At 44.5% G+C, this 26,924-nt stretch overlaps 1 protein-coding gene across 2 annotated transcripts in view; it reads left to right on the top strand.

The window, feature by feature from the left end:
* Window positions 1-26,924, top strand: part of LOC127542508 (actin-binding protein WASF3-like) — an 82,947-nt gene that overhangs the window by 21,733 nt on the left and 34,290 nt on the right. Inside the window, exons 2-4 of one of the 2 annotated variants that reach the window (XM_051968161.1) lie at window positions 3,875-3,945; window positions 4,252-4,328; window positions 23,743-23,901. In XM_051968161.1, the coding sequence (XP_051824121.1) occupies window positions 23,769-23,901 (133 nt within the window). In that variant the 5' untranslated portion in view covers window positions 3,875-3,945; window positions 4,252-4,328; window positions 23,743-23,768. The remainder of the gene's footprint in view (window positions 1-3,874; window positions 3,946-4,251; window positions 4,329-23,742; window positions 23,902-26,924) is intronic. The other variant, XM_051968162.1, reaches the window with a different exon arrangement.

Raw genomic sequence — 26,924 nt, 5'->3', positions numbered from 1 at the left:
TGAGAGGCAAATAAAATCATGGGTGTCAAACTCAACTACTGCATGGAACACTCGTGAGGCGCCTGCTCCGTGCAAGAGCTTTTGATATGATTTAAAATTCAGTGGTTCTCAAAGTGTGGTGCAGTGAATCCTGGAGGGTCTCTGAAATCCTTTCAGAGGGTCTACAAATTCAAAATTAGTTTTTTTCTATTTATGATAAATATCTATCATGTAACCCATATAAACAAAAACTCTTTGGCTGTATTCTCAATAGTTGTTAATACCATAAAGATACTGAGAAAAAGACTTTGAGAACCACTGATTTAAATGAATGCTGCCAGCCCTGGCTCATTTGGGGATAGATATATTCTATCTGGAAAGAAAAAGAATTTCCTGTTTTTTATCTAGAAATCTGTGAGACAGATAAAAAATAATAACTCCCACTTCTGTGGCAATGTAAGGCTTACAAGACATTTTCCTCATCACAGCCCTGTAGGTTATAAAGATTTTAAGTATGAATGTGGTCACGTGACAGGTAAGAAAAGTGTCTCATACTGGTTAAGTGGCTTGTCCCGAGGTCGCACCCAGCTAGTCAGTACCCGAGTCAGTAGCCGAGAGTGATGGTGGCAGACCGTTGAGCCGTACCTTAGGACCCTGTTCAGAGCCCCAAACTCTCCTCCTCTCTCAGGGAAACCTTTGCTGATTTCACCACTGGATAAATGGGAATCTGTAGGATGGGTTTTAGCCCAATTGTTTTAATTCAAACATTTATTATGTACCCCCCACCCTGTGCCAGTTGCAAAGAGTAGGGTAGGTGAGGGTTCATGGACCACTGGATTTGTGGTCAAAGACCTGGCATTTGAATCTGGGCTCTGCCGCTTACCGCTTCAGTAAGTCAGTTAGCTTCTCTGGGCCTCCACTTCCTCATCTGTAAAATCACATTTAGCATGTGGAGAAGATGCAGATGAAAGATGGCCTCTGCCCTCCTGGAGATTGCAGTCAAAGGGATAAGCCTTACACTTCTTACCTCGGAGTTGTGTTGTGAAGAATTGTTGTTTCAGAATTTCCCCCTTCCCACAAAGTCCTTTTCCCTTCCTCCTCTGGCTTTAAACCCTCTGAGATTTGTGTGAATTCTTGGTTCCTTTTGGCAATTCAGTTCTGGGCTGAAGCCAGTTCCAAGACGGAGAGTCCAGCTTGATTGCACATCTCTCTCCTTTGCACACTCCAGCTCCCACCTCCATGGCTTTGTGTGGGTTGAAATGTGCTCCCTTATCTTTTGTTTCCTAGAATTTCTGGCTCAGTGGCCACTCTGTAGAAAAGGTCTCTGGAATTCCCTCAGTGGTTAGCAGTTCTCCCTCTGTCCTCGCTCCATTACCTCACAACCCTGGAGAAGTCACTTAACCTCTTTGAGCCTCAGTTTCCTCATCTTGAAAAGAAGGGATTGTGTGTCTAAGAAGTCTCTGATAGCTCTTTTACCTTTAAATTTGTGATCTTCTTTTGTATTTATTCATCTGTGTATTGTTTCCTTTCCAGGATAATGTAAGCTCCTCAAAGACAGGGACTATGCCATTATTTATTTGTATCATAGGGCCTGGTACACAGTAAGCACTTAATAAATGCTTGCTGAAATTAATTTAGTGACGGATGCCTCATTAAGAAGCATTATCATGATCAAGACAGTTCCAGAAACAGATTCCAAGAATTCTTTCAAATCCCTTTTGATGGGCCTTTCTGCTTTTAGATACTTCTGATTACTGTTTAGGAGCTAGGGTTCCCCATCACTGGAGGCCTTTGAGTAGAAGTTTGGTGGTTACTTATCTACACTCTATGTTCAGTCACCGGTTAGACTAGATGGCCCCTAAGGGCCTTTCCCAACCTGAAATGTCAATGATAACACTCTCCACCCCTCGTTCCCATTTCAGTTTTCTGTTGAGGTTTGGATATTTTAGGAGTAAGGCGATTCAGGAGCTGCTGAGCTGATCTCAGACCAAATCAGGGTAGTGAGAATCAACCAGAAGACCCACTTCTAGTCGGCTCTGCCCCTGCTTCGCTCTGTAGCCTCTATGTAGAATGAGGGGGTTCAGATTGTCTCTTTTAGCTCAAAATTCTAGATTGTATGTTTTAAGGCCCTTTCCACTTCTAATATTTTATAGTTCTACCTAAAAAGTTGACCAATCCCTGTATTTCTGTGGTGTCCTAACATAAAAGAGTTGAAGAGACCCCCCCCATGCCTAATGTGAAGCTGGAAGGATAAGCCTTTGGGGGAGGCCTTATGCTAGGAGGGGGGGCAAGTGACTGAATGGATGCTGTTGTTCACTAAGCTCACTGTGGGAAAGATGGAACAGTTTAGAAAAGAGTTGGCTTCTCTTCTCTTGGTACAGACATTCTGTGCTCTGTGTATGCTGGAGGTGGGGGGCTAAGGGGGGAGTTGAGAGTGGTAAAGACCCTGGCCTGATGCCCACCTTCATCTGTTGCCATGGCAGCCTTTTAGCCTTGTGGGTGCAGAATGCTCCCGGGCCCAGCTTAAATCCTCCATCCCAGAGGTGTCCCCTTCTCTCATGCCCGCATGCTCTCATAGCCTATTCCTACTCACACAGGAAAGGATGATCCCTTCATTTTCCCAGTGAGGAAGCTGCATCTCTGAAAAGGGGAAGGGATTTTCACACCCCAAGTGAGTGGCAGATATGGACTAACCAGTGACTTGGATTTCAGGAGGGAGGCTCTATTATTTTGGACTTGCCAGTTGTGTTGCTTCATTGGCTTGGAGCCTAGGAACCCAGTTTGAAACTGAGAGCTTAGGTCTTTTAATGTGTACTTGGGGGGTCCCAGTGAGTACGTGGATGAGTAACCCCCCAATAATACAAAATCTTTTTCTTATTTTTACACTTATTTTAGAGAAGTTACTGATGCATTTTGTTTTGACATAAAAGACACTTCTCAACAAGCACTCCAATTCCTCTCCCACAGCCATACAAAGCACATTTTCTGGATGTTTTATCTGGGGCCCAATGTGTTCTTTACCTTGGGCACTGAGAGGCAAACATGGAACATCATGCATGCTCAGAGCTGTGTTGTCTCCTCGAGGTGACTTTTTTTTAACCTATTGTTGATTTACTAATCTTCTATCATATTCCTCGATCCTAATTTGCTCAATCATTCCCGGTCATTAGGCACTTACATTTGGTTTCCAGGTTTTTGCGATCAGTGACACTGCCGTTTTGAGCACATTTCTAGATAGCTTTTCTTGTTGTAGGTGATCGTCCCAGTAGAGGACCACCAGTTGAACCATTTCATAGCTCCAGCACTGAATTAGTGTTTCTGTGTTCTCATGATTTTTTTCTATCTTTTAGAATAAAAATGCATCATTTTAACCAGTGCTTCCAGCCTCCTTCCCTTTGAGGGAAGGGTCACACTGAGGTTTCTGAGTTTCTCTTCTTTGATCTTTCCTTTGCCGTACCCTCTGCAAGACCAGAAACAGAAAGAGACGGGCAGCAGAATGAAGATTATGTCCATGCTGTAAGGCCAGTGCTTTTTGTCATTTAAGTCTCAGAGCCTTTGGCTGGCCTCTAGGCAGGTTATTTGGGTAGGGGAACTAGCTGAATGTGTAGCGGACTCTCTCTGTCCATACTTCTTTATGCTGGCTTTTCCTGACTCGTGGCCTTTCACCCCAAAGGCAGGTTCCTTGGTATCCTTCTGGTTGTTTGGTGTGGACTCTCAGCCATGCTTCTCACCAAATGTGTAAACTTGGGCTGTCTCTTCACCTGTAAATTGGCAAGCCTGGCCTTGCATTCTGTAAGGTCCCTTCCTGTAGGAAATCCTTAGTCCTTTGGGGAAGGGGAGTGCCTTTTTTGGTCTGTTCTTGTAGCAATATCTTAATAATCTATCTTCCCTACAGACTGACCAGTGAATCAAAGGCTAAGTGGATCCAGCCGGCCTCCTACCTGTCTCCATCTGGTTGGTAAAAGGGTAAGAAAGGGTCAAGAATGTGGCAAGAAGTAAATTGGGGGAGTCTGGGGTTATCCTGCCCAGCCTATTGGTCCCGAGATTGGGGGGATCTGTATCTTGCTAGAGCAGAAGCAGCAGATGCCTTTTTGGCTTATGGCTCAGTGACTTAGTGTTGACTATTTACCATGTCTCACTCTACATTGCTGTGCACATGTGCTAATGAGATTCCCAGGTAAATAAAGCCATTAAATTAATACAGCCTAGAGGAAGGTGCAGAATGGGGGTAGGGAAGGTTGGGGGAACCTCCTGAAAGGAAATTTTTTTTAGGTTTGGGGGAGCCTATAGAGGGATCCCCAGGTACTGCGTGGGACCCAAGACTCCAGACTGTGAGGATGTGACCATAGGTAAGACACCAATCCTTCCCTGTAAAATAAGAATAATGACATTTTAAAAGCTTGTGGATGTGAACACTTAAGTGCTATCGATATGTGAGTTGTTATTAATAATATTCATTAAAACCATAAAATGAAGGAGCTTTTTGGGGGAAATTATACCTTAGTCTGCTATGTCATTTGGGGGTAAAATAGTTTCGATCTAGGGCCTCCAGGATCTTTTCAGAGAGACCCATGAGACAGAAGAGCCAGGCTCTGTTTGATATTTTTATTAGTAAAGACCTAGATAGAACACTTATTAGATTTGGAGATGCTGCAAGGCTGGATGGGCTCCCTAACACAGTGACAGAGTTGGGACTCAAAGAGATCTCAACAGATTTGGTAATGACTGGAGTCACCCCTAAGAGAAATAAATGTCTGAACTGCATTTTAAAAATCAGGGTCGCGGTCTGAGGGAGAAAGGCACAGCTCCATGGGGCTTTAAGTAGACTGGGAAATTCTGTAAGAGTCTACAGTGTTTGTACAGTGATTTGCCCCCCAAGTGACGGCAATCGAGTTACATTGACAGAAGGTGAATCTCCCAGATGAGGGAGGGGACCCCAGGCCTCCATCCTTTTCTGAGGCATTGAGGTCACACCCTGAAGAGTTAGAGTCCAACCCAAAGGGGGCATCCATCCTAAGATCATGCTGTGTAAAGGATCAGATGAAGGAATTTGAGATATTTAGCCTGAGAAGACTTTGGGGGAAGGAGAGGGTTTTTGAAAGGCAGTCAAAGGTGTTCAACAGTGTTAAATGCAGAAAAATCTAGAAATATGAGGACTGGGAAAAGTCTGGTTGAATGTGATGATTCTCCAAAATCACTGATGACTTGAGACAGCACAGTTTCTAGAGCCAGATTCAGGGCTTAAAGAGAATGGCTGGGGAAAGAATGGAAACATTGGGTGGAGGCCATTTGTTCAAGAAGTTTGACAGTGAAAGAAAAAGAGGAAGAGACTAGTGACTAGTTTGGGAAACAACATATAGGCAGAAGGGAAGACATCAGCGGGTTGGAAGATTTTGGTGCTATTGGGGAATGGAGAGGATGATTGAGGGAGTGAGATCTATAAGGAAATAGGAGGGGATTGGATAGAGGGGACAGATGTCAGTCTTGGAAAGAAAGAGGCCCTTCTTTTTGAGACAAGCGGAGGAGATGAATGTAGAGGTGGATCTGTAGATTCTAAAAGAAGTTGAGGAAGCTGATTTTGGATGGGAAGGTGCATGTCATCTGCTGGCAGATTGGTGGTTGGTGGAGCTGTTCTTAAGTACTGGGTCAAAAGTCACACAGCTCTACCAGCAAAGCCAGAGTGAGCCCAGACTCTGACTTGTCGTGCTGCTTCTTGTCATGCCCTATAGATTATGTACTGACTCACTTCTCAAGTAAAGAAAGCTCCCTTTGTCAAGACCTTCCATTGGTCTCTCCTGCTTATGTTTCAGACTGTTCTCTCTTGTCCTGCCCTCAGTGGAAATGGAGTACACCTGCTCATCACCACCAGTGTGCTGTTCCTTTGTATCATCACTGAGCAATAGGCCTGTGACATCATATGTCTGTTCACCTGCAACCAAATGTTGTGGGGGGGAGTTATCAATGAACCCCACTTGGCTTTCCTCCTGGGGGATCTAATGCTGTTTCTTCTTATCATGACTTTAACCAGGACCTCTGGAATTGCTGAACATTGTTTCTTCTCTCTCTGTGTTGCTTGAAACTACCTGAAGCCATCTTATCCCCTTTGGTCTACTCTTCGTCTCTGCCTACTGGGCCTTGGCTGCCTTCTTTGGGCTTCTCTTAGATTACCCATGGGGTCCTTGGGTGATCCCAAAATATGACTCCAAGGCCAGCAAGGTGGAAGGAGGCAGGTCTCAGCCCCATCTCTTTCCTAGAGCCTACAGCTCTTAGTCCTCTGGCTGGATGACCCGCCCCCCCTTTGTATTCCCAACCCAGCCTGAGTCCTTGGTTGCCCTTGGCCTTGAATCTCCCTCAGGCTGGGCGGAAGCATTTTGTAGCCCTATCTGGGCCCCCTGCACAATGCACTTTTCAGCTATCTCTATCATGCTGCTGGCCCCAATTTCCCTCTCTCATCCAGGCCGTGAGGAAGGCAGCCTTCCAGCCTAGGGCTGCCATAAGGGAAGAATGACCCTTTTGTTCCCTGTCTTCCCTTGTCTACTAGTAGTTCATTAAATCGTCTTCCTTCCCCAACCCCCTCCTCCGCCTGCTGCCTTCCTGCTGGCCAGTGGTCCAGCTGCCCTGTTTATGAGCCTCCCGTTCTTCTGCAGGATGTGGCTTTAAAGTTCATAGGATCTGCTTTGGGGTCATTGGATTGGCCTGAACTAGAAGTGAGAGATCCCTGGTTGATGTATCTTTTTTAAACAGTAGTTGAGCCTGTTTTTTAAATAGTGGGAGCCCATTGGCTTCCCCAGAACCATTTATGTTCTCAAGATAAAGAGGAATTTCCTTTAGGATAGTAAATCAGACAATCAGTACAAATTGATTGGGAGCCAGGCTTTCCTGGGTCTGGCAGTAGTAGTCAACATCCTGAATCTCTTTGGCCTCAACATGCAAAATAGGACCAGTCTTGTTCACCTAGTATCAATGGTGGAGATAGAAGGTTCTGATGAAAGCTGTGGTGCTGCCATTCTGCATGCGATGGCGAATCCCCCTGTCCTGAGGCCCGTCTGATGCCCCCAAGTGAGGTAAATCGAGTCACATTGATAGAAGCTGAATCTCCGAGATGAGGGAGGGGATCCCAGGCCTCCATCATCTTCTGAGGCATTGAGGTCACACCTTGAAGAGCTAGAGCCCAACCCAAAGAGGGTACCCAAACCCAAACCTGTGCCATCCTAGGATCATGCTGGGTAAGGATCAGATGAAGGAATTTGAGATGTTTAGTCTGAGAAGATTTGGGGAAGGGGAGAAACTCTTCTCCTGGGCCTTGACCCTTCCAGGATTCCAGAATCCTAGTCCTCAGCACCCTTCTCTGAACTTCAAAAATGGGTCCCCTCCAGCTTTCTGTTGCTGTGCTGCATTACCACACGGCAACTTTTGCTGTTCTTCCTCAGTGTTGGCACACAGAAAGTTTGTAAGCACTGCCTGATTCTTCGTTTTTTTTCTGGTTCAGTCTAGCTCCCTATCAATGAATCCAGGACTTCCTGGAGCCTTGGGCTCTGGGATCGATGAAGTATCAATTTCATTCCTCTGTAGCTGTGCCCAGGTGAGCCCTGCAGAGTCTCCAATGACTGCCCAGCACCCTGGCCAGCTCTCCCAAGCCTTGCTTTTACCACCATGATCAAACTAAAGCAGGAAGAAGTGGACAATCCCAGCTAGCAGGCTGACTCTAAGGACCCGCCTCATCCCTGTCTTGGTTTCACAGCCTGAGGCACAGTAAATATTCATCTCCCCTTCTTGCCCTCCTTTCCCAGCCTTGGAATCACTGTTATAGCTAGGAGGAGTAATTGGCCGTGGTACTGAGGGTCCTGGGAAGAAAAATTGGGCCTCATTAGGTGTTAGGGGCATTTGCTACATAGCTCTCTCTTAATGCAGAGAAGTCCTGGTCTGGGGTCAGATCTGTTCAGAGGGACCTCACACAAGCTATGGTGGGGAGGGGAGAGAGGGAGTTCTGAGCTTCAGTGACCTACTCCCTCTGAAGGGTTTCCCTCTGAAGCTCCCTTCCAATTCTCCAACAGCACAGTCTGAACTCTGCTAGACAAAGGAGGGCTGATTATTCATTTTGTAACCTTAACTGGGCAGGCTTTACTGTACCTGCAGCCACATCCATATTAATACTTTTTCAGCTCAACTGAGCCTAGATTGGCAGCCTAGACAATGGGTGTTGCTCATGTTTAAGCCATTTAGAACGATCCATTTAGATGCTTAGCTGTACCTCCCTGGTTGTGGGGGAGAGAGGACGCACGTACAGCTATCTCTGTACTTGCACTTCTTGAGTTGGTAATGTGACATGAACCCTCACAAGGGATTGGGAATCCCCAGTGAGAGGCCATTGATTCAGCTCTTCAAAGTACTGACCAGCCCAGAGTTAGTTTACAGGGAAGAGGGGAGGACTAGATGAATGAACCCCGCCTCAGAACTCTTAAACCTCACTCCCATCAATAGTTTCCACCCTTCCCTACCCAGTCTCAGACCAGTTGCTCCAGAGGAGGAAAGGCAAGACTGCCAGGCTTCATGGGAATAACAAAATTGACTACTCATCCCAACTCAGCCTTGTGGTCTTGTGGTCTTTGTGGTCTTGACCATGTCACTTTCCTGAGTCTGTTTGCCCATCTGTAAAATGGGGGGCGATGCTATGCTAGCTATCTCACTGCTGTGGGACTCAAAAGAACTAACGTATGTCAGTTTGGAACCTTAAAGCCTCTGTGAATGTACGCTGTTGTGAAAATCCTACCAGTGAGCAGCTGAAATACTCAGATGATTCTAGACCCAAATTCTGGGCATTGATGAACCTGGCCCGGAAGGAAATGAAGCTGGTTACAATGATCATGTCATTCACATAGAAAATAGGCTGAATCTGTGCACTCTGGGAAGTCTCCAGCCATTCCTCTCTGTGTTTATCTAGACCCTCAGGCCCTTCCTCCTTCCTTTCTCTTTTCTTTGCTGATATTCTGTGTCATTTTGCAGTGCCTAAATTGTTCCCACTCCCACCCTAGCATAAATACTATTTCATCTTATTTTTACAGATGAGGAAACTGAGGCTTAAAAAGAAGAAGAGTAGGATCTAAGGTTACACAGCTTAGTAGCAGAACTGGGATGTGAGCCAAGACATGCTGCCTCTACCTCCATTGCTCTTTCCAGCAGGTCCCCTCCTTCCCCTAGGATGCTCAGGGAAAAGAGGGGAAACTCACCTCCAAAAACAGAACTATAGAATGTCAAACAGTGACCTTAGAGGTCAACTAATGATAACAGTAATAACGATTCCCATTTCTGCAGCACTTTGAGATTTACCAGGTGATCCTATTCAGTATTCGAATCCCCTTTTGCAAATGAGAAATCTGAGGTCCGTCAAGATTAAGTGACTTGTCATTGTACTCATCCTTTAAGGGCTAAGTAAAATCTCATTTGTTCTGTAATATCTTCTCAACGACTCCAATCTATATTAATTTTTCTCTACTCTTAATTGCTCTAAAACTATTAACATGTCATTCATTTTTACATTCTCTATTTTGTCTAGTAGATTGTATTGTAGATGGTACAATCCGATTTTTACTAACAGTATGAATTAATACAGGTTTCTCAATTAGAAGGGACCTCAGCAAAAAAGATTAAGTGACGTGTACAAAGTCATACAGTCAGAAGCAGAACCGGAAATCGGTTATAAGGTTCCTATGTCTCCATCCAATTTGATTACAGTTTCCCCCTTTGCCTCTACAAATAGGGCTTCCATGGGACACCTTGGAGACTGGGGATTCAAATTGATACCAGCCCCTCGTGTCTCATGAAGACAACTTGATCAGACCTCCCTGGAGGAGAAAAAAACTGTATTAAGGCACAAGGTAGGGAAGGAAGGACCACACATAAATTTCATAGGATCTAGAACTTCTAGTGTAGACTTACTTCTGCCCTCATTTTTAAAAGGAATCAAGTCAGTCCACAGAAGGGGCTTCCCTCTCAAAACCATCACCCTTTCTCTCCTTCACACCTGTCTCAGGAAAAGAAATGGTCCTCTTCCCCAAGGCCAAGCCCTCTAATTGTGTCCTTGAACCTATTCACTCCAGCCTCCTCTGCAATCTTTCCCCTTTCATCTCATCTTCTCCCTCTCTGCACTCTTCATTTTTTATCTACTGTCCTTTTCCATGTCACCTACAAACATACCCAGATCTCCCTGATCCCGGACAAAACCTTCTCTTGACACCATTGGCCCCTTGAGCTATCAGCCTGTATCTCTCCTCCCTTCACAGCTAAATTCCTAGAAAAAAGCTTTTTGCACTTGTTGCTTTACTGTCACACTCTCACTCATGTTTCAAGATTTGACAACTGTTCCTTCTTCTCCAGCCCCACGGCCACCACCCATCTTAGTCCAGGCCCTTGTGACCTTTCCTGACCCCCTTGAAGTAGCTTCCCCATTGGTGTGCCTGCCTCAGGATTTTTTTCCATTTCAGTCTATTCTCCATATTATGACAAAGATGATCTCCCAAGCCTCCCCTATTCAGTAAACTCTGTTACTTTTGCATCAACTGTAGGATCAAATAAAGGCTCCCCTTTGGGTGTTTAAAGTCCGTTACCGTTTGTCCCCAGCCTATCTTTCCAGTCTTGTTACATTCATGCATGTTAATCCAGGCAAATTGTCTTTTTTACTGTTCTTTTCCATGGCACTTTTCTCATCTCCCATCTCCATGCCTACAATTCACTCCTTCCTCACCTCTGCCTCTTAGAATCCCTAGTATCCCTTTCATTTGATGGAATCTCCATTTTAACATACATGGCACGTAACCTATACGGGTAGGAATAATTTCTATCCAACGAGAGCTGTCCCAAAGTGATGATGATGCAGGTCTGTGCCATTTTGGGACAGCTCTCATTGGATGGAATTTGTTCCTACCCACATTCCTGATTTGTCTCTTTGCATGGCCTAAACCCAACCTTTGTTCTATGTGGCTCACATGCTCTTCCCTCAGTCTTCTCTCAATCAATCGAGTATCTCTTAAGCTCCTACAATGCATCAGATACTAGAGATCAGCTGGGTAGCCACAGTTCTCAAACTGGCTTCCAATTGGATGGACTTTAGGCTCTTCACCTTCCTGGTTTCTCTCCAGCTTATCACTTTCCTTCCTTAGCTGTGGTGCCCAGAATGAAGCCTAATTGGGATGTGGCTTGGCCAGGGCAGAGTGTATTCCTAGAAGCTCTTCCCTTCTGAGGGGAGCCCAAGGCAGAAAGTGCTTTCTAAGCTGACACATCATTCTGCCTACTCACTACACTTGCAGTCCATTAAAGCCCCTGGATCTTTTTCAGAGAAACTGCTGCCTAGCCAAGCTTTCCTCTTCCTGTAAGGTGATTTATTTTGTAATCTAAGAGTAAACTGATATTTATTCTCATTGATTTTCATCTTATTAGATTTAGCCCATAGCCCAGTGCTTGAGCTTGTCAAGATCTTTTTGGATTCCCACTCTGTGTATTAATTCTCCCTCCCAGCTTTGTGCCATTTGTAAATCAGATAAACATGCCATCTATTAACTGTTAAACAACATAGGGCCAAGCATAGATCCCTGAGGCCCTTTATTAGAGATATGCCATCAAGCTGACATCAAACCACTCTAGTGTGGCCATTTAGCCGATGGAAAATCCATCCAGCTCTGTTATTATCTAGTGCATACCCTTCCATCTTTGGAGCAAAATCTAGTTTAAGTACAACTAATTCCAAGAGATCAAGGCCCAAATAGTAACCAGGACCATAGATAAAGCTAATCAGAGTTCACAAATGTTGCTTAGGAAAGAGGTTGGGGAATAAACCAGAGGTACCCTAACACTGCTGAAGGCACAGCAGTGACGAAACAGTTGTCTTTAACTCACTAATGGAGCTGACATTCAGCATCACAGAAAGTCCTGGCATGAAATTCATAGTATCCTTTACTTACCCCAAATCAAAAGACCTCAAGTAGGAAAGAGAGAAGGACATAAGAGACATAGAAAACCAAAGTGAAGCAGCAATAATCCACAGTGGCTAGACTCTTCTCAAAGTTGCTGGTAAAGCATCACATGATTGGGGGGAAGGGAAAGGGAACAAGGGATGCTTCTAAACTTCCTAGTCTTGCTGCATGGCAGTGGATTACAGGGCCAGGATTGAGAGCAGCCATCCCAGAAGTAGGTTGAAATGGATGTGTTGGCAGCAAGAACTGGGGGTGTAGCAACAGGATCTCTCTCTCTCTCTCTCTCTCTCTCTCTCTCTCTCTCTCTCTCTTTCTCTCTCGTTCTCTCTCCCTCTCTCTCGTTCTCTCTCCCTCCCTCTTTCATTTACTCTTCTCTTTCCTTTATTTTTCTTAATTTCTCCCTCTGTCTCACTTTCCCTCTTTTCTTTTTCTTCCCTTTCTCTATTTTTTTCTTTCTTTTCATCTTCCTTCCTTCCTTTCATCCCCACACTATTTTATGGGGCCATGCCACACTCAGATTCATTCTCCCTTTTTTTGCTCTTGCTGTCTACTTTCTTTTAAAAATTCAGGTTAGTTAAGGAGTTTTCTGTTTCTCTTTATACAACTTCTATTGTTGTCCTCCCTGGAATGGTTTCCCTTTACTTATTCAGAGTTTCATACTAGCAAATTTTCCAGTACTCCCGTACTTAACTTCCTCAATAGATTTTTGGCCCATGGGGTGGGAGGCCCTACCTAATTTTTTTCCTGAGTCCTTTGAAATCTGTTTTCCTAAAGTCTAGGATGCAATTAACACTATGCACATATCTTTACTTCCTCCTTGATCACAAACTCTAGGAAGGAGTAGTCACTTTGTCACAAAATTCCATCATTTTCATCCCCATAATCAATTCCTTCCTATTGATAAATGTCAGATCCAGAATAGGATTTCCCCTTGTTGATGTCTCTACCTTTTGAAGAGCAAATTATTCCGTGATCATACGACTGGGTACACTATAAATTTGTTTTATCCTACCTCCGTTGTCTCCTCACTGCTTCTTCCCCCTCCTTTTATCCTCTTGTCTTTTACTTTCTTTGTTACACCCTCCAAACCTTCTCTTCTTTTCTCAAGATACATCACCCCCAGGAGCACCTTACCTCATACATAACTGAAAAAATGAAGCCATATATTTCAAACTAATTTTCCCCAATTCCACACTTAATAGCACCCATCTTATTATTTTCTCTAGTCAGACGGGGGGAGGAGAGAGAGACAGAGATAAAGAGAGAGAGAGGACACACACATATACATGCACACACAGAAGGAAAATGGGGAGGAGAGCATCCTTCTCCTTGTGAATGTTAATTTATTGGGCCTTTATCTCATCCCTTCTCTTGTCCTCTGACAGCCTGCTCCTTCTTTAACCATCCTCTCCCAAATTATCTACCTCTCCTTATCTGAGCACTCTTTTTCTTCTGCCTTCAAATTTTCCCAAGTTTCTCCCATCTTTAAAAAAAAAAAACCTTTGAGTTGCCCCTCCACCCTCTGAAGCTAGCTTTATAGACTTTTCTTCCTTTTCATAGCCAAACCCCTAGAAAAGGCTTTCTACACTTGCTGCCTCCACTTTTTCTCACCTCCAACTCCCTTATCCACTCCTTACAATCTGGCTTCCGTCCCTAACATTTTTTTTGAAAAAGTATTCCTACAAGATTACCAGTGCTCTCTGTTTAGCTAGAACCATCGACCTTTTCTCAATTCTCATCCTTCCTGAGCTTTCTGCAATGTTCAATGTTGATCCCCACCTCCCATTCCTGTGTACTCCCCTCTTCACGTTTTCATGGCAATGTTTCTGGCATGGTGAGCCTACCTTCACATTGATCCTTTTTGGCTTTCCTTCATAGGTTCATTATCCATATTCTGCTTCCAGTCTGCAAGTGTGCCCCAGAGCCCTGTCCTAAGCTCATTTCTCATCTAAGTGGGCTTGACCTGGGATCTTTTGTAAGCCAATTGGTGAAAGTGATTTAGGTTAAAGGTATGGTCCTTAAGAAAGGAAGGAAGCCAGCAAGCAAGCAAGCTAGGTAGCCATTCTTTGTCTCATTTTTTAGCTTTGATCACTGAATAGGCAATCGCCTCAGTCAAACCAAGACCTGGGAAAGACCTTAACTTAAAAAGGTCAAGCCAACAGACTTGTGATGGAGAGAGCCATCTGCATCCAGAGAGAATTATGGAGACTGAATGTGGATCACAACATAGTATTTTCACTTTTGTTGTTGTTGTTTGCTTGTTTCTTTCTCATTTTTTCTACCTTTTTGTTCTGATTTTTCTTATGCAGCATGATTGATATGGAAATCTGTTTAGAAGAATTGTACATGATTAACCTATATTGAATTACTTACTGTCTAGTGAAGGAGGTGGAGGGAAGGGAGGAAGAAAAATCTGGAACATAAGGTTTTGCAAGGGTGAGTGTTGAAAACTATTTTTTGCATGTATTTTGAAAAATAAAAAGTTATTTTAAAAAAGAAAAAAAGAAAAACTCAAATTAGGAAGGTGTCAGAGAAAGCTCTTATTTTTTGTTAATGTTTTAATCTTTTCATTTAAAAAAAATTGCATCTGCTGATGCTAATAAATAAAGCTACACTTTCCTTGGTGAAAAAGAAGCCCAGGTCTCCCACTGCATCTAATGCCATCTCTAGTCATCCTGATTTATGGTCCTGGTCACTGGACCTAGATGGTACTAGAGGAGAAAGTGAGATTAGTGGTCTTGCCCAGCCCTCCCTCTTGCAAATCCAATTCGCTTGCATGTCATGGCATCACCTTCCTGTTGTTATCTTCAAGAATGAAGGTCAACAACAATATCCTGTATTTCAGCTCTTGGTGGGCAATTCATCTTCTACATAGCTCCCCACTGACCATTATTAAAACTCAGGTCCAATCAGATTACTCCCTTGCTCAGTATACTTCAGTGGCTCCCATTGTCTTTAGGTTAAAATTTATTTTTAATAAATTTTATTTCCCATTAATACAATAAACTTTATTTCCCATTTAAAGTCCTTCATAATTTGGCTTTAGTCCGTCTTTCTGGCTGATCACAAATAACTTTCCTTCACATACACACACATACAGATGGCCCACTTGCCATTCTCTCCAAAGCATGTTCCATCTCCCAAGTATGGGCTTTGACACATGCCTGGAAGATGCTCCCTCCTAACCTTGCCTTCTTGAACCCTACGCCCCAAGTTTCCTATAAGGCTAAATTCAAGTGCTACTACCTTCCGGCTCTTCCTGGGACCTCCTCTTTCTGCTCCTCTTCCTAATCACTATTTTGTGTATGACTTGTATCTGCTTCTCTGTGCCCAGTAGAATCTAAGGTATTCGAGGGGAGGTATTCTCACGTTATTTCTCTCCTATTAACTAATACAATAAATAGACCATAGTAAGTGCTTAACAAGTATTTGTTTCTCCATTGATTTGATCAGTTAGGCAAATCAAGAAATTATTTACTACTCTGCCTCTGACAAAATGACTAGATAATTGCAACCGCTCATCTTTATGCCAGGCTTGTAATGTTGCCCAGACTGCTTACCTTCATCTATATCTATATCTATCTATCTACATCTATATATATATATGTCATCTGTAATATTTGCCAAGGACAAAGTCTGGTTTTCTTTCTATTGTTCTTCAACCAGATATTCTCCAGCATGTTTCCCCCTCTATGTTTTTTGGATTTCCTCCCATGAGTATGCCTTCATAACTATACAGTGCTGCTCCCCACCCTTTTGCTGGTATTGCGATGGGTTTCACTTCCACTAAGTATTAGTGATAACTATGAGGTCAAATTTGCTTTTTTTCATTGGGATCTTGAGTTCTTGTTGTAATTTTAGGCACATGCCTATGGACATGTGAGGCTATGGGCTTTGACTCCTTTGTTGGATTTTATCTTTTGTGAATTTCTGGGTGTCTCAATTGCTATACGCCTTTCTTCATTGTAGTTACTCCTATCTACTTTGGTGGATTCACAAAGGCAGATTTCTCCCTCCTCATCCTTTTAACTTTGAAGCCTTTTTACTAGATTTGCATAACATCAGCGAAAGCTTTGGCCAGAAGTCTGTCATCCCAGAGTTTTCATCTATAGCTCAGAAATCCAAATCACATTCTCAAGAACCACTTTCCTATCCAATTTTCAATTCACAAATTAATTTTTCCTCCTCTGTATTCCTTTCCTTCAATAGGAAACACTTCTTGTGCTCCTGTGGTCTTCACATTACCCAAGACGTCATAATCTTTGGTAATGCTTTCTAGACGCCTCCTGACACTATCATTTGTTCCCATGTCAGTTGTCAAAAGTAGGAAGTAGTCATCCATTTTTACAGTCCTTGCAGAATTCTCTTTTATATTTTGGGTTCATACCCCAAGAAGACAACAAACTTTTCTCTGTTGCTACCATGTTGACAGATAGCACCAGTCCATTGTAGTAAGGGAGTTCCCAAGAGCCACTATTTGTGTCTTCTTCCTCTCTCCCTCCCTGGAACAGCTCTCACCTTCCACCAGAGATGCTCTCTGCATCTACATCATCATTCCTTGTGGGAAGAGCAACTGCTTTCTTCTTAAAGCATCCAGCTCCACCCTTTTCTTCCTCCATATGACATTCTTGCACTTTTCAATCTCCCAGCAAGAGAGGTAAGTTCCCCCTTTCTCACACTAAATCTTTTTTCCCCCTTTGAAGCCTCACTCCTCTTTTTTGTTTTTGGACTATTTCACTGTCCCAAATAACTTAGAATATGGAGAAGTTCCATTATCTTCTGCCTAGACTTGGAACATATGCAGCAGTTACTTGACTTTGGCAGAAAGAGAAATGTCGCTCACTACTTGATGTAAGTCACTGGGAGGTTCTCCCCATACTGATGGGGATTCTCAGCCTTGTTTGCTTGTTTTTTTTTTGCTTGTGGATGTTTATACCTCATAGCCAAAGCACCTGTTGGTGCCTTTCTAGCCTTTTAGCCAATCTTAACAACTCATTGACAGCTTCATTCAATTTGTTTTAGTTACACTTTCTTACTTTGCTACATCAGTGATCTTTCCTTTTTCTTTTCTTAGAATCCTTTTCTTCAGCCTTATTCTCAAATCCAGTTATTTCCGCAAATTTTTCTCAAGGAGGTGAGAAGTAGAACCTGAACCATCACAATTTCCTGCTTCTTCTTATTCAGATTCAAGTCCTGTTTGTTTTTCTTGCTGTTTCTTCTCTATGCCTTGGACTGAGCCTGGAATGCCCTCACTCCTCACTTCTACTTGAAATCCTGAGTTTTCTCCAAAGTTCAGCCTTAATGTCATCTGTAAGGTCACTTTTCAGAACTTTCTGAAAAAAGTGTTTATCTAGTTATTAATGACAATCAGACAACTTCCACAGAGGTGAAGAAAGCTGTTTTCAAAGAATGGTATTCAAGCTGTTCTAGTCCAGCTGTTAAAAAAGATGACAAAGACATTATCACTTTGAAAGCATAACTGCTTTTAGATCCTGGCTCAGGTTATCGGTTCATTGTGTGAGAATGTGAGTGTGCAGATTCAAGATGTGGATAAAACCTCTGCACTTATCAGCATATGAAAACTTAAAGAAAGAGAAGATAAATCAGTCTGGGCTTCTAAAATGTTAAAATATGACAATTAGTCACATCAATGTAGGTTCATCTTTACGATATTTAATCCTTTAAAAATTTTACTTTCTAGAACTACTCTATTACTGTGTGATCAACTTGAATCATTTTCCTTTGTATTACAATACATTAGTAACTAGATAAACACTTAGTTTTAAGAAAATTATTTCATGTTTCTCTTGGGCTGGAATCGGTTACTACATTTTAAAGATATCTATAACTTCAAATAGTGTCAATGAGACTAATGCAACTACTTCATGGGATTCATTATTCACATTCATTGGAACCTTGCTATAGCTTATAACAACTTTTCTCACATGCTATTTCCATTCAGGAGAGTATAAGCTTTGTGAGGACAGGGACTGTTTCATTTTTCTCTCCACTTAATCAATGTTGGTTGAATTGAATTGTTTCCCTAAAATTTCTAAGTAACCCAGTTGAATGGTGGAATCCCTCAGAGCAGACTTGATTTTGGATATATCAGGTGATTTGCTTCTTCCTAGTCATTTCCCTACTTCCTCTCCCCTAGGATGTCATTGTTCCTTACTTTCAAATAGGAAGTGCACACATCGACTTTCCCAGGCCCAGGCCTGGTAGGAAGAGTTGGCCAGGAGAGTAGGACCTAAAGAAACTTATCTGTGTTAGAGGAGACTGATAAGAGTTTTCAGAAAAAAATCAACCCCAGGATGGGCTGACCAACATATTTTGGCCAGGCCATCATCATGCTGTGTGTGTGTGTGTGTGTGTGTGTGTGTGTGTGTGTGTGTGTGTGATATATGACTATGAAGAAAAACTGAGAACAGCAATTTGCTTTCTTGTTATCACTTAAAGGGTTTTTCTCTAACTTATTTTCCCCGGAGAATCCAATTAAGTCTTTGACCCATGATCCCAAAGCACTTACTACAAGTTTGATCAAGAACTGATGCTAGGAGGAAAAGAGAAATCAGCTGTCCATTAGCTGCTGGCCTTTCTAATAAAACTTAGAATGTTGATGCTGAAAAACACATTGGTATATACATCACAGAATAGACAGATAAAATCAGGACTTTGTTCTATATCTTGTCAATGTATTTTTCATGCAATATTGTATAGCTATCTATATTTTTGCCTCATTGTCCTATTATACTCTCAACTCCATGAAGACAGAAACTGTCATATCTAAACTCTATCTCTCCCAGTATTAGCACAGTGTTCTTTATATGGTAAGTGTTGGTCAAATGAATCAGCTAAATATAATAATAATATCTTATATAATATTACAAAAAGATGCTGGAGCTCTTGGGCAGCATTTCTGCAGCTCCTTATCCAAACATGTCTGAAAGATATCAGTATCAGTAGCAGCAGTAAAGACCAGGAAGGGATGTGGAGTCATCTTTGGGCTTAGTTATCCAAGAGTTTTAGAAAAAAGCCCCTAACCTCAAGACTGACAGGAGTCACCTGTAGCTTCATCTTGGAAGGGAAGCAGGGCTGAGACCTCCCTTTGGTGAGGGAGTCATTTGTTATCAGAATATAAAATTATAAGATGTTTGTGCTGCAAGGAACTAATCTAACTGCCTCATTTTGCAGATTGCTGAGGCCCAGATTTGCCTGGGGCATTAGAAAGAGGGCAAAACTCACTAAAATCAGCTGTCAGTTTAGGGTCATCTGTTGGCTTGGCCATAGCGACTGACCAGTTTTCTGAGAAGCGGGGCTGCCAAGAAGCGGCCCAGAGGTGACCATGGCTGAGTTCTCTTGGCAATCCCTACCCAAAGCCCCTGTGATACCCAAGGCACCTTGCGTGTACTGGCTGGGTATAGCTAGGGGTCAGGGCACCTGCGCCTTCTGCTTGTGAGGTCTGCCAAACTCGTGTTTTCCCTAATGCTTCTTGTAAGTGCCAGTATCCCTGGCTCTGTGATTCAATTGAACCAGCATGTATTGAGATGCACTCCGTGCCAAGAATTCTGTGCTAAACTCTGGGGGAAGGGAAAGGTTGAGGTGGGATACAAAGGTTCAGATGCACACGGGATTCTTCCAAGAACACAAGCCAGCACTGAGGCTGAGTGCCACAATGTTTCAGCTTTCTGCAGTGCAGGTAATGGGAGTGATCATGTGTGGAGAGAGACCGTGCACGATATATTAGAAAGATTGTTGGACTTCTTTTGCTTCTAGTCCAAGGCTCGCTATTCTCTAACCGTGTGATCTTATACAAGCCATTCATTTCTCCCAGGAAGCCTTTTTCCTTGGCTACAAAATGGGGATGATACTTGCATCACAAGTGTGGTCATGGCAAGAGCCATTTGTAAACGATAAATGTGAATTTTTCTTATTCTGGCATCTCTGAGACTCAGTTTCCTGATTTTTAAAAAAGGTATATGATTAACTGCCTCATAGGTCACAAATATCAAACGTAATAATGGTTATGAAAAGGCTTTGTGGTTAACCATAAGTTGTCCAACATAATGTCTCACGGTTCACTTCTACGGACTAATATTGATAATATCAAGTAACGGTGATGCAGAAGGAGCAATGATATAGTACACCGGACTGGATCCCCTAGACCTACCTCTCCTTTTATCGTCTTCATTTCTACTCAAGCTTCTCATCCTCCTGGGCTTCTACCTTTCAAACTTCAGAGTTCTCTTCTCCCTCTGTCCTCATATCTAACCATTTACCAACTGTTCTCAGTGGTACTTCTAGGACCTGTTTTGCTTCCTTCCATCCTTTCCTGCCTTCCTCCTTCCATCTATCCCTACCTCCTTGCATTCATCCATCCATCACTCCCTCCCCTACACTTTGCCACCAGTCTAGACCTGGCCCTCATTACCACCTACTTGACCCAGGGAAGTAGGCTCCTATGAGAACTCTGCTCTCTTCTGCTTTTAATCCATGTATTTTGCTGGCAAAATGATCTTTTTTTCAAGGACATTTCTGGTTCCGTCACTCTTCTGCTCAGAAATATCAGTGCCTTCCTATTGCCTCTGAAGTACAACTCCAGCACTTCTAGGTAGCCTTCTAAGACTTCCACCCTAGTGTTCCACTTTGCTTTTCCACATTTCAAATAGCTCCCTTCCATTTTTTTAAGGATTTGGCTAAACTGGACAACTCTGTCCCTCAGCTTCCCCTGGTCCTCCCCAGCCTGTATGATTTTGCGCACATTTTTCTTCAGGCTTGTGACTATCTCCTTCCTCTTTTTTTGCCCATTGATTCCTCCCTGTCCTTTAAAGATCAATTCAAATATTGCCTCCTCCAGGAAATATCTGACTACCCTGATTGGTAATGACTTTCCTTCTGGACTCCACTGGATACTTTACTTTGTGGTTCTGCGATATACTTATAATTTAGTGTTGTTACTATTTAGTTGTTTAAGTCACATCGGACTCTCCGAAAGCCCATTTGGGGTTTTCTTGGCAAAGATAGATACTGGAGGGCTTTGCCATTTCCTCCTCTAGGTCATTTTACAGATGAAGAAACAGAGGCAAACAGGGTGATGTGACTTGTCCAGGGTTACACAGCTAGGAAGTGCCTGAGGCTAGATTTGAACTCAGGGAAACAAATTTACCTGATGCCAGGCCAGGTGCTCTGTCCACTGCAGCACCACCTAGCCGCCTATAATTTAGTAGTATGAACTGTGTTTCTTTTTGGTTTCATGTTTCCCTACTAGACTTAAGTAAGCTCCTCAAGGATAGAATCTGTGTATTGTCTAAGAGAAGATTGACTCCATTCTTCCTGCTTGGTTTGTTTTCCCTAAACCCAGGAAAGCTGAGTGACAAAGGGCAGCTTGAAAATTGTTCAGGAACATTTGGGGTGAAAGAAAGTAAGTCCCCTTAGCATTAGAACCTTGCTGGACTGGAAATTTGAGGCAAATTCTAAGGATCTCCTTTCCCTGTGGGGATCCCTCCCCTCAACCTTCTTCCCCAGTACCAATATAAGAAGAGGGCAACTCTGTGGTCCAGGGAATGTGCTTCCCTGACAGTGTCTGGCATATGAGGAGGCAACTACCAGGTCTGGGGCTTGGTCCTCGTTACCGGTGGCTCCTGTAGGAAATCGCACATTTTTAGAGATGGAAGAGACCTTAGCCCATTCAGGAGCGATGCCCTTGACAAGGAAGCTGAGACCGAGAGAAGAAGCGATTTGCCCAGCATCTCACACAGAGTTAGCAGAGCAAGGTCTAGAGCTGGTTTACATTCTCCAGGTGTCATCCTTGGGAGGTCTTGGTTTCCTTCTCTGTAAAAACAGAACACCAATCTGTAGCCCCTTGGGGCTGAGGTTTGAATATTTGGGGGAAGGAAGGAAAGCATCTCGCCCTCCCCCCTTGGAGCAAGCAGCTCCTCCAGGAATCTGCCAGATGGGGGCATTCCAGGCTGCTGGGCTGAAGCCCCAATCAGCTCTTTCCCAATTAGGTCCTGTTCACATTCCTTGCTCCCTGGGCCCCCTTTTGAACTAATTACTGACTTCAGCAGCTATTGCTTCTGAGTTTTGCCATGGTAATGGGCTGCTTTTCTTCCATCCCCCAAAAGAAGGGACTCATGCCCACCAAAGCTTCACCCCTCCTCAATAGGGCAGCTGCCAGCTTGCCCCACCTCTGCTGGGAGGTCCCTCAGGCTCCACTGTCTCTGGCAAATTCAAAGGCTGGCACTGTTTTGTGGGGAGGGGGGGGAATGGGGTCTGGGAATTGGCCCCCTGGGACCTCTGTGAAGGTTTTTCTACCACTGCCATCCCTTTGAGCATACCGGAAACTCAGCAGGCTTGGATTCTTTAGCAGTGCCCACCGTTGCCTGCCAGCACCCGATGATAACAGTTAATGGAGTGCGTTTGGTGCTCGGGGCTACCAATGAACCGCCACATATCTCTGCTGCTTTTCAAGCTAAGCATCCGGGCTCTGGGAACTGGTTGGACAATAAGCCAGTTCATCAGAGGGAAAAACTCATATGACATGGTTATATGGCTCTCACTCGGTTTGCTCGTTCTTCCCCCTCCCCTTCCCTTGCCCCCAACTGTTTTTCTTTGAGGCAATAGAACAACACCATACTGGTACATTGACCAGGCTGCCCCTTTCTTGGGTATGAAACCAATGTTTTTTACATCTCCTTCCTCCTCACAGCAACAGAGAGACACACAAGGGCACAGAGACCCTTAATGCTTCCTTTCACAGATGGACACACTGAGGCCCAAAGAAAAAAAAAGGGAAGGCTCTTTGTGGTGGGAAGTCAGTGATGACATGGAGCAGGAGCCACAGTGTTCAGGTCCTTTTCCACATCAAGCTAAACCGGTGACTAGCTGAGGACTAAAGGTTTATCTGGCCAACGGGGGGAGGGGGCTTTGCCATGAGGCACAAAGGTATTTGCCCTTAGCTTTGTCTTTTCTGGTCCAATCTGTCTGCCTTCCAAGCATTTCTGTGACTCCATCGTGGAGATGCCTGGCAGAATTTGGAGACTCACACAGAACTACATCCTGAAATTATAAGTACAGTTCAGAATCATCAAAGTTCCTGTGGGGAGGTGCAGGGAAGGGCAGGTGGATTCCCCTAGTTAGTACCACTTGGCAGCCTAGAAGACCAGGCGGTAGAAGCAAGAAGAGAAGGAAAGGAGGCCAGTATGTGGTGAACTTCTTACGTTGGTCCAGCAGTCTGGACGGTTATAGTTCTTGGGAAGAGAGTCTGAGAGAAAGCCAGCACCCCTTCCCTTGATCGTCTGGCAAGGCAACGATAAGGCCGCCCCCCTTCCCCAACGAGAGAGAGGGAGCCGTGCCACGTGACCAGCTCTGGAGAGGGAGGCAAACATTTTCCGTTTGGTTTGCTGAGAACAGGCTAATGGCACGTGCAGGTGATTACATCCGACTGAAGAAGTCGATGGTGAAGGTTCTCGCCACTCACATCCTGACTAAGTCCCTTGGCTGCTCAGTGCCTCAGTTTTTCCACCTATAAAATGAGAATCCAGATCCTTACATACCATGACCATATGAATGGTAAAGAGATCCTACAAAGCTAAGTGCTAAGGAAGACCAAAAAGAATGACCTGGCAAGTGGTACAGAAGGTAGCCCAGAGAGCTGTGGCTTAAGGAGCTGAATCCAACTTGGGCCTTTCAGCTTGGAGTTTCTGGCCCTCCTCTCAGGTCCCTGATTTACTTGGCTTGTTTTCATTCTTGAGCTTAACTGTCCCTCTTCCCCTTTTCCACCCATCCCTCCCCACAGGTGATAACTGAAGGTAACTCAGGACAATGCCACTGGTCAAGAGGAACATCGAGCCCAGGCACTTGTGCCGAGGCGCCCTGCCTGATGGGGTCACCAGCGAGCTGGAATGTGTCACCAACAGCACCCTAGCTGCCATCATCAAGCAGCTGGGCAGCCTCAGTAAGTGGGCCAGGCTTTGAGGGCCTGGAGCCAGACCTTTCTGGATCGGAGGCATTTACTTTTTACTTCTGATTTGGCCTCTTTGACCATTGGGGGTGGGCAGTAAAGTATCATAATGGCTAATGTTGAAGCTTCAGACTTGCTCTATTCAAATCCATCATTTTGTAGGGGATACTGAGATCCAGAGAGGGAGACTGATGAAGTAGGCCACAGATTGTTGAAGCTAGAAGGTGATCTCAAAAGGTCAACTGATCAATTCCCCTGTCTTGGGACAAGTAGACAGCATATCTAGGCCTTCTCAGAGTTTATTTATTGTTGGTTTTATCCCAAAAGATTTTAAGCCTTCTTTAGGAACATTGCCTCCTACTGGTCAAAAGATTTTTCCTAAATATTTCCTGCCATGATGGACTACTCACTAATTTAAGCAAATTACTCTCTTGTCCTGATCCACAGAAGACTGTAAGATGGGGGGGAGGGGTCAAAGCCCCAAATCTCTAAGGTCCCTTCTAGCTCTGGTGTTTTGAAAGGTCTTATTAGTGAGCGTGCTTGCTCTTAGGAAATGGCCTCTATGTGTTGAGGTGTTCATGTTGCTTCAGTTTCTAATGAGAGGTGCTCTCATCAGCCACAAAAGGCAGGTTGGGATTTAGGCAGAAGCCTCTTTCCCTGTTGAGACATTTTCTACAATAGTGGCAAAAGCCCCAGATTTGGAGGAAAGCTGAGCTGTGGTAGCAACAGGTAAATGACTTTCCCACTTCCCCAGGGTCCTGGAACAATGCTCTCCCTCCCCGGCTTACAGAGGTGTTTTAAATTTTGTTTTGGGGAAAGTGCTTTTTAAATCTTTAACGGACACTTGCTATTGGAACCCAAAGCCACTTGGAGCATTGGGGATGTTCTGTGATTTGAACTGCTTCCAGATGGCCTGAGGCTTGCCCGCAGTACCTGCCTTTCCCGTGTCCTTCTCCCAGCCTCTCGGCCAGGTTTTTCAAAATGGACCTCTGAGGCCCTCAGCAGGAAATCAGTGGTAAATGTGCATATGCCCCTCAGGTCAGCTAACAATGCCTGAGGAGCCAGGGACAGGATGCAGTGTGGGCAGGAATATGGCATGGCATGCTGGGAAGGGTCATAGCATGCTGTTACCTAGGTGGAGGAGACCCTAGGAAATGGCACCAGCACCATCCAGAAGGACCTGAGGATGCAGAATTTCAATGCTGAGAGATCTTGGAACATGGCACACCAGTACTGGGAAGGGTTGGGAGTTCTTCTTAAATCCTGATTTTGCAGATAAGGCAATTGAGGCTCAGAGCTAGTTATGGATTTGCCCAAAGGCAGTAAAACAAGCTGCTCAGTAATAATGCTGGGGCTAGAACAAGGTCTCCCGATTCTCAGGTCTGTGTTCTTTTCTTCATATCACAGCCATCTCTCTCCTCCCCTTCAAAGGCCCCGCATTAGCAGGCAAGAGGGATGAGGCTACAGGAAACAGCTGTTCCCAGTGGGAAGAGCATCTTCATGCAGAGACTGCCTCCTGTCCCCGAGAGGGCCCCAAACTGGCTAGCTAGGACTGAGGCCTGGCAAACAGCAATGGCAAAGCATAATGACGTACCTCGACTGGGAAAGCCTAGTCTCCACCTTGGTAAAGAATTGCTTTGTGGCAGAGTGACGTACGGCACACATATTCTGCAGACTCCTTTGCTCCTTCCTGTTACCTTTCAGGACCCTTTGGCTCCAGGCAGACAGGGTGCTTTCGTTGGCAGCAGCCTTTGTCGTAAGGGACAAAAGGTCCCTACACTAAGTGTAGACCTAACCCCCCTGGCTGAGCAGAGACTTGGCCTGTCCCACTTTTCTCCCATATTGACATTTTAAAAAGAGGGCAGAACAGGGAGGGGGCCATTTTTAACTCACAGGAATGATCGTCTGAAGATAACATTGTAGGTGGCCGCAGCAGCACTCGTTTTGTGTGGAAGAACTCCCCCTCTGATTTGGGTCCTTCACATCATACCCAGAAGGCTGCTCTTGTTGGGACTTGGAGGCAGAGGAGGAGATGAAACTGGGAAGGTGCTGCCCGCCACTGAGCAGGTGGGAATAGCCCGTCACAAGAGCAGTGTGGCCCCTCAGATTCTCACTAGCTCCCCAAAGCTAGCTGAGTGTTAGAAAGGAGCTCCCAGGATGTAGAATCCACCCCTAGCTGAGCAGGACTCTACAACTTACAGTTGCTTGTTTCAGACCTCCAGTGATGGGGAGCTCACTACCTCCTGGGGTAACCCATTTTATTTTTAGACAGTTATAATTGTTAGGAAGGTGTTCCTTACACTGAACTGAAATCTGCTTCTCTGGGGCAGGCAGCACCATACACATCTGACTAGCAAAGTTGATGCTGCCCAATCTGCTCTGACCTTTAGGGTGGGGGTGGACTGCTTCTATAGTATAGCGAGGAACCACTGGCCTCTCCAGCCACCTAGGTTGTCTGTGGAAGAAATGGGGCAACACTGGTCTCAGACTGAGGAAGATGGCAGCCATTTCCCTGCCCCCAGCCCCACTCTTATTATTAAGCAGCATTGTGAGACTTAGAGTCAACCAATTTGGCCTCTGACCCACACACTGTGCAGTCCGTCTCTGAGCCTCAGTCGTCTCATCTGTGAAACTATCTGGACTCTCATTGCACCTGTTAAGCCTCAGGGCTCTTCCAGACCTGCACTTGTTCACCTGGCTTTGACCAACATCACCATGGACAAGTGACCCAGAATTATATCATAAGAGAAGGGCTTGGGAGAAGTAGGGATGTTTAGGCTGGAACCCTCAAGAGAATATTTAGTGAGAGGACAAGGTGGCCGTCTTCAGGCATCTTGGGGAAGAGAGACTAGACTGTTGAATCCCGGAGGGCAAAACTGAGCTCACAGAGCTTACAAAGAGTCAGACAAAACCTCCTTGCAAAGCTCTCTGAATAGCAGAATGGAGGGACCCAGGAAACTGGGAGCAGAGTTCAAGCAGAGGCTGGAGGAGGATTTTTGTTCAGGTATGAGCTGGTT

Source organism: Antechinus flavipes, chromosome X (assembly GCF_016432865.1).
Source record: "Antechinus flavipes isolate AdamAnt ecotype Samford, QLD, Australia chromosome X, AdamAnt_v2, whole genome shotgun sequence".
In the NCBI taxonomy this organism is placed as follows: Eukaryota; Metazoa; Chordata; class Mammalia; order Dasyuromorphia; family Dasyuridae; genus Antechinus; species Antechinus flavipes.
Note: the sequence above shows the minus strand (reverse complement) of the source record. Positions and strands in the feature narration are given on the sequence as shown.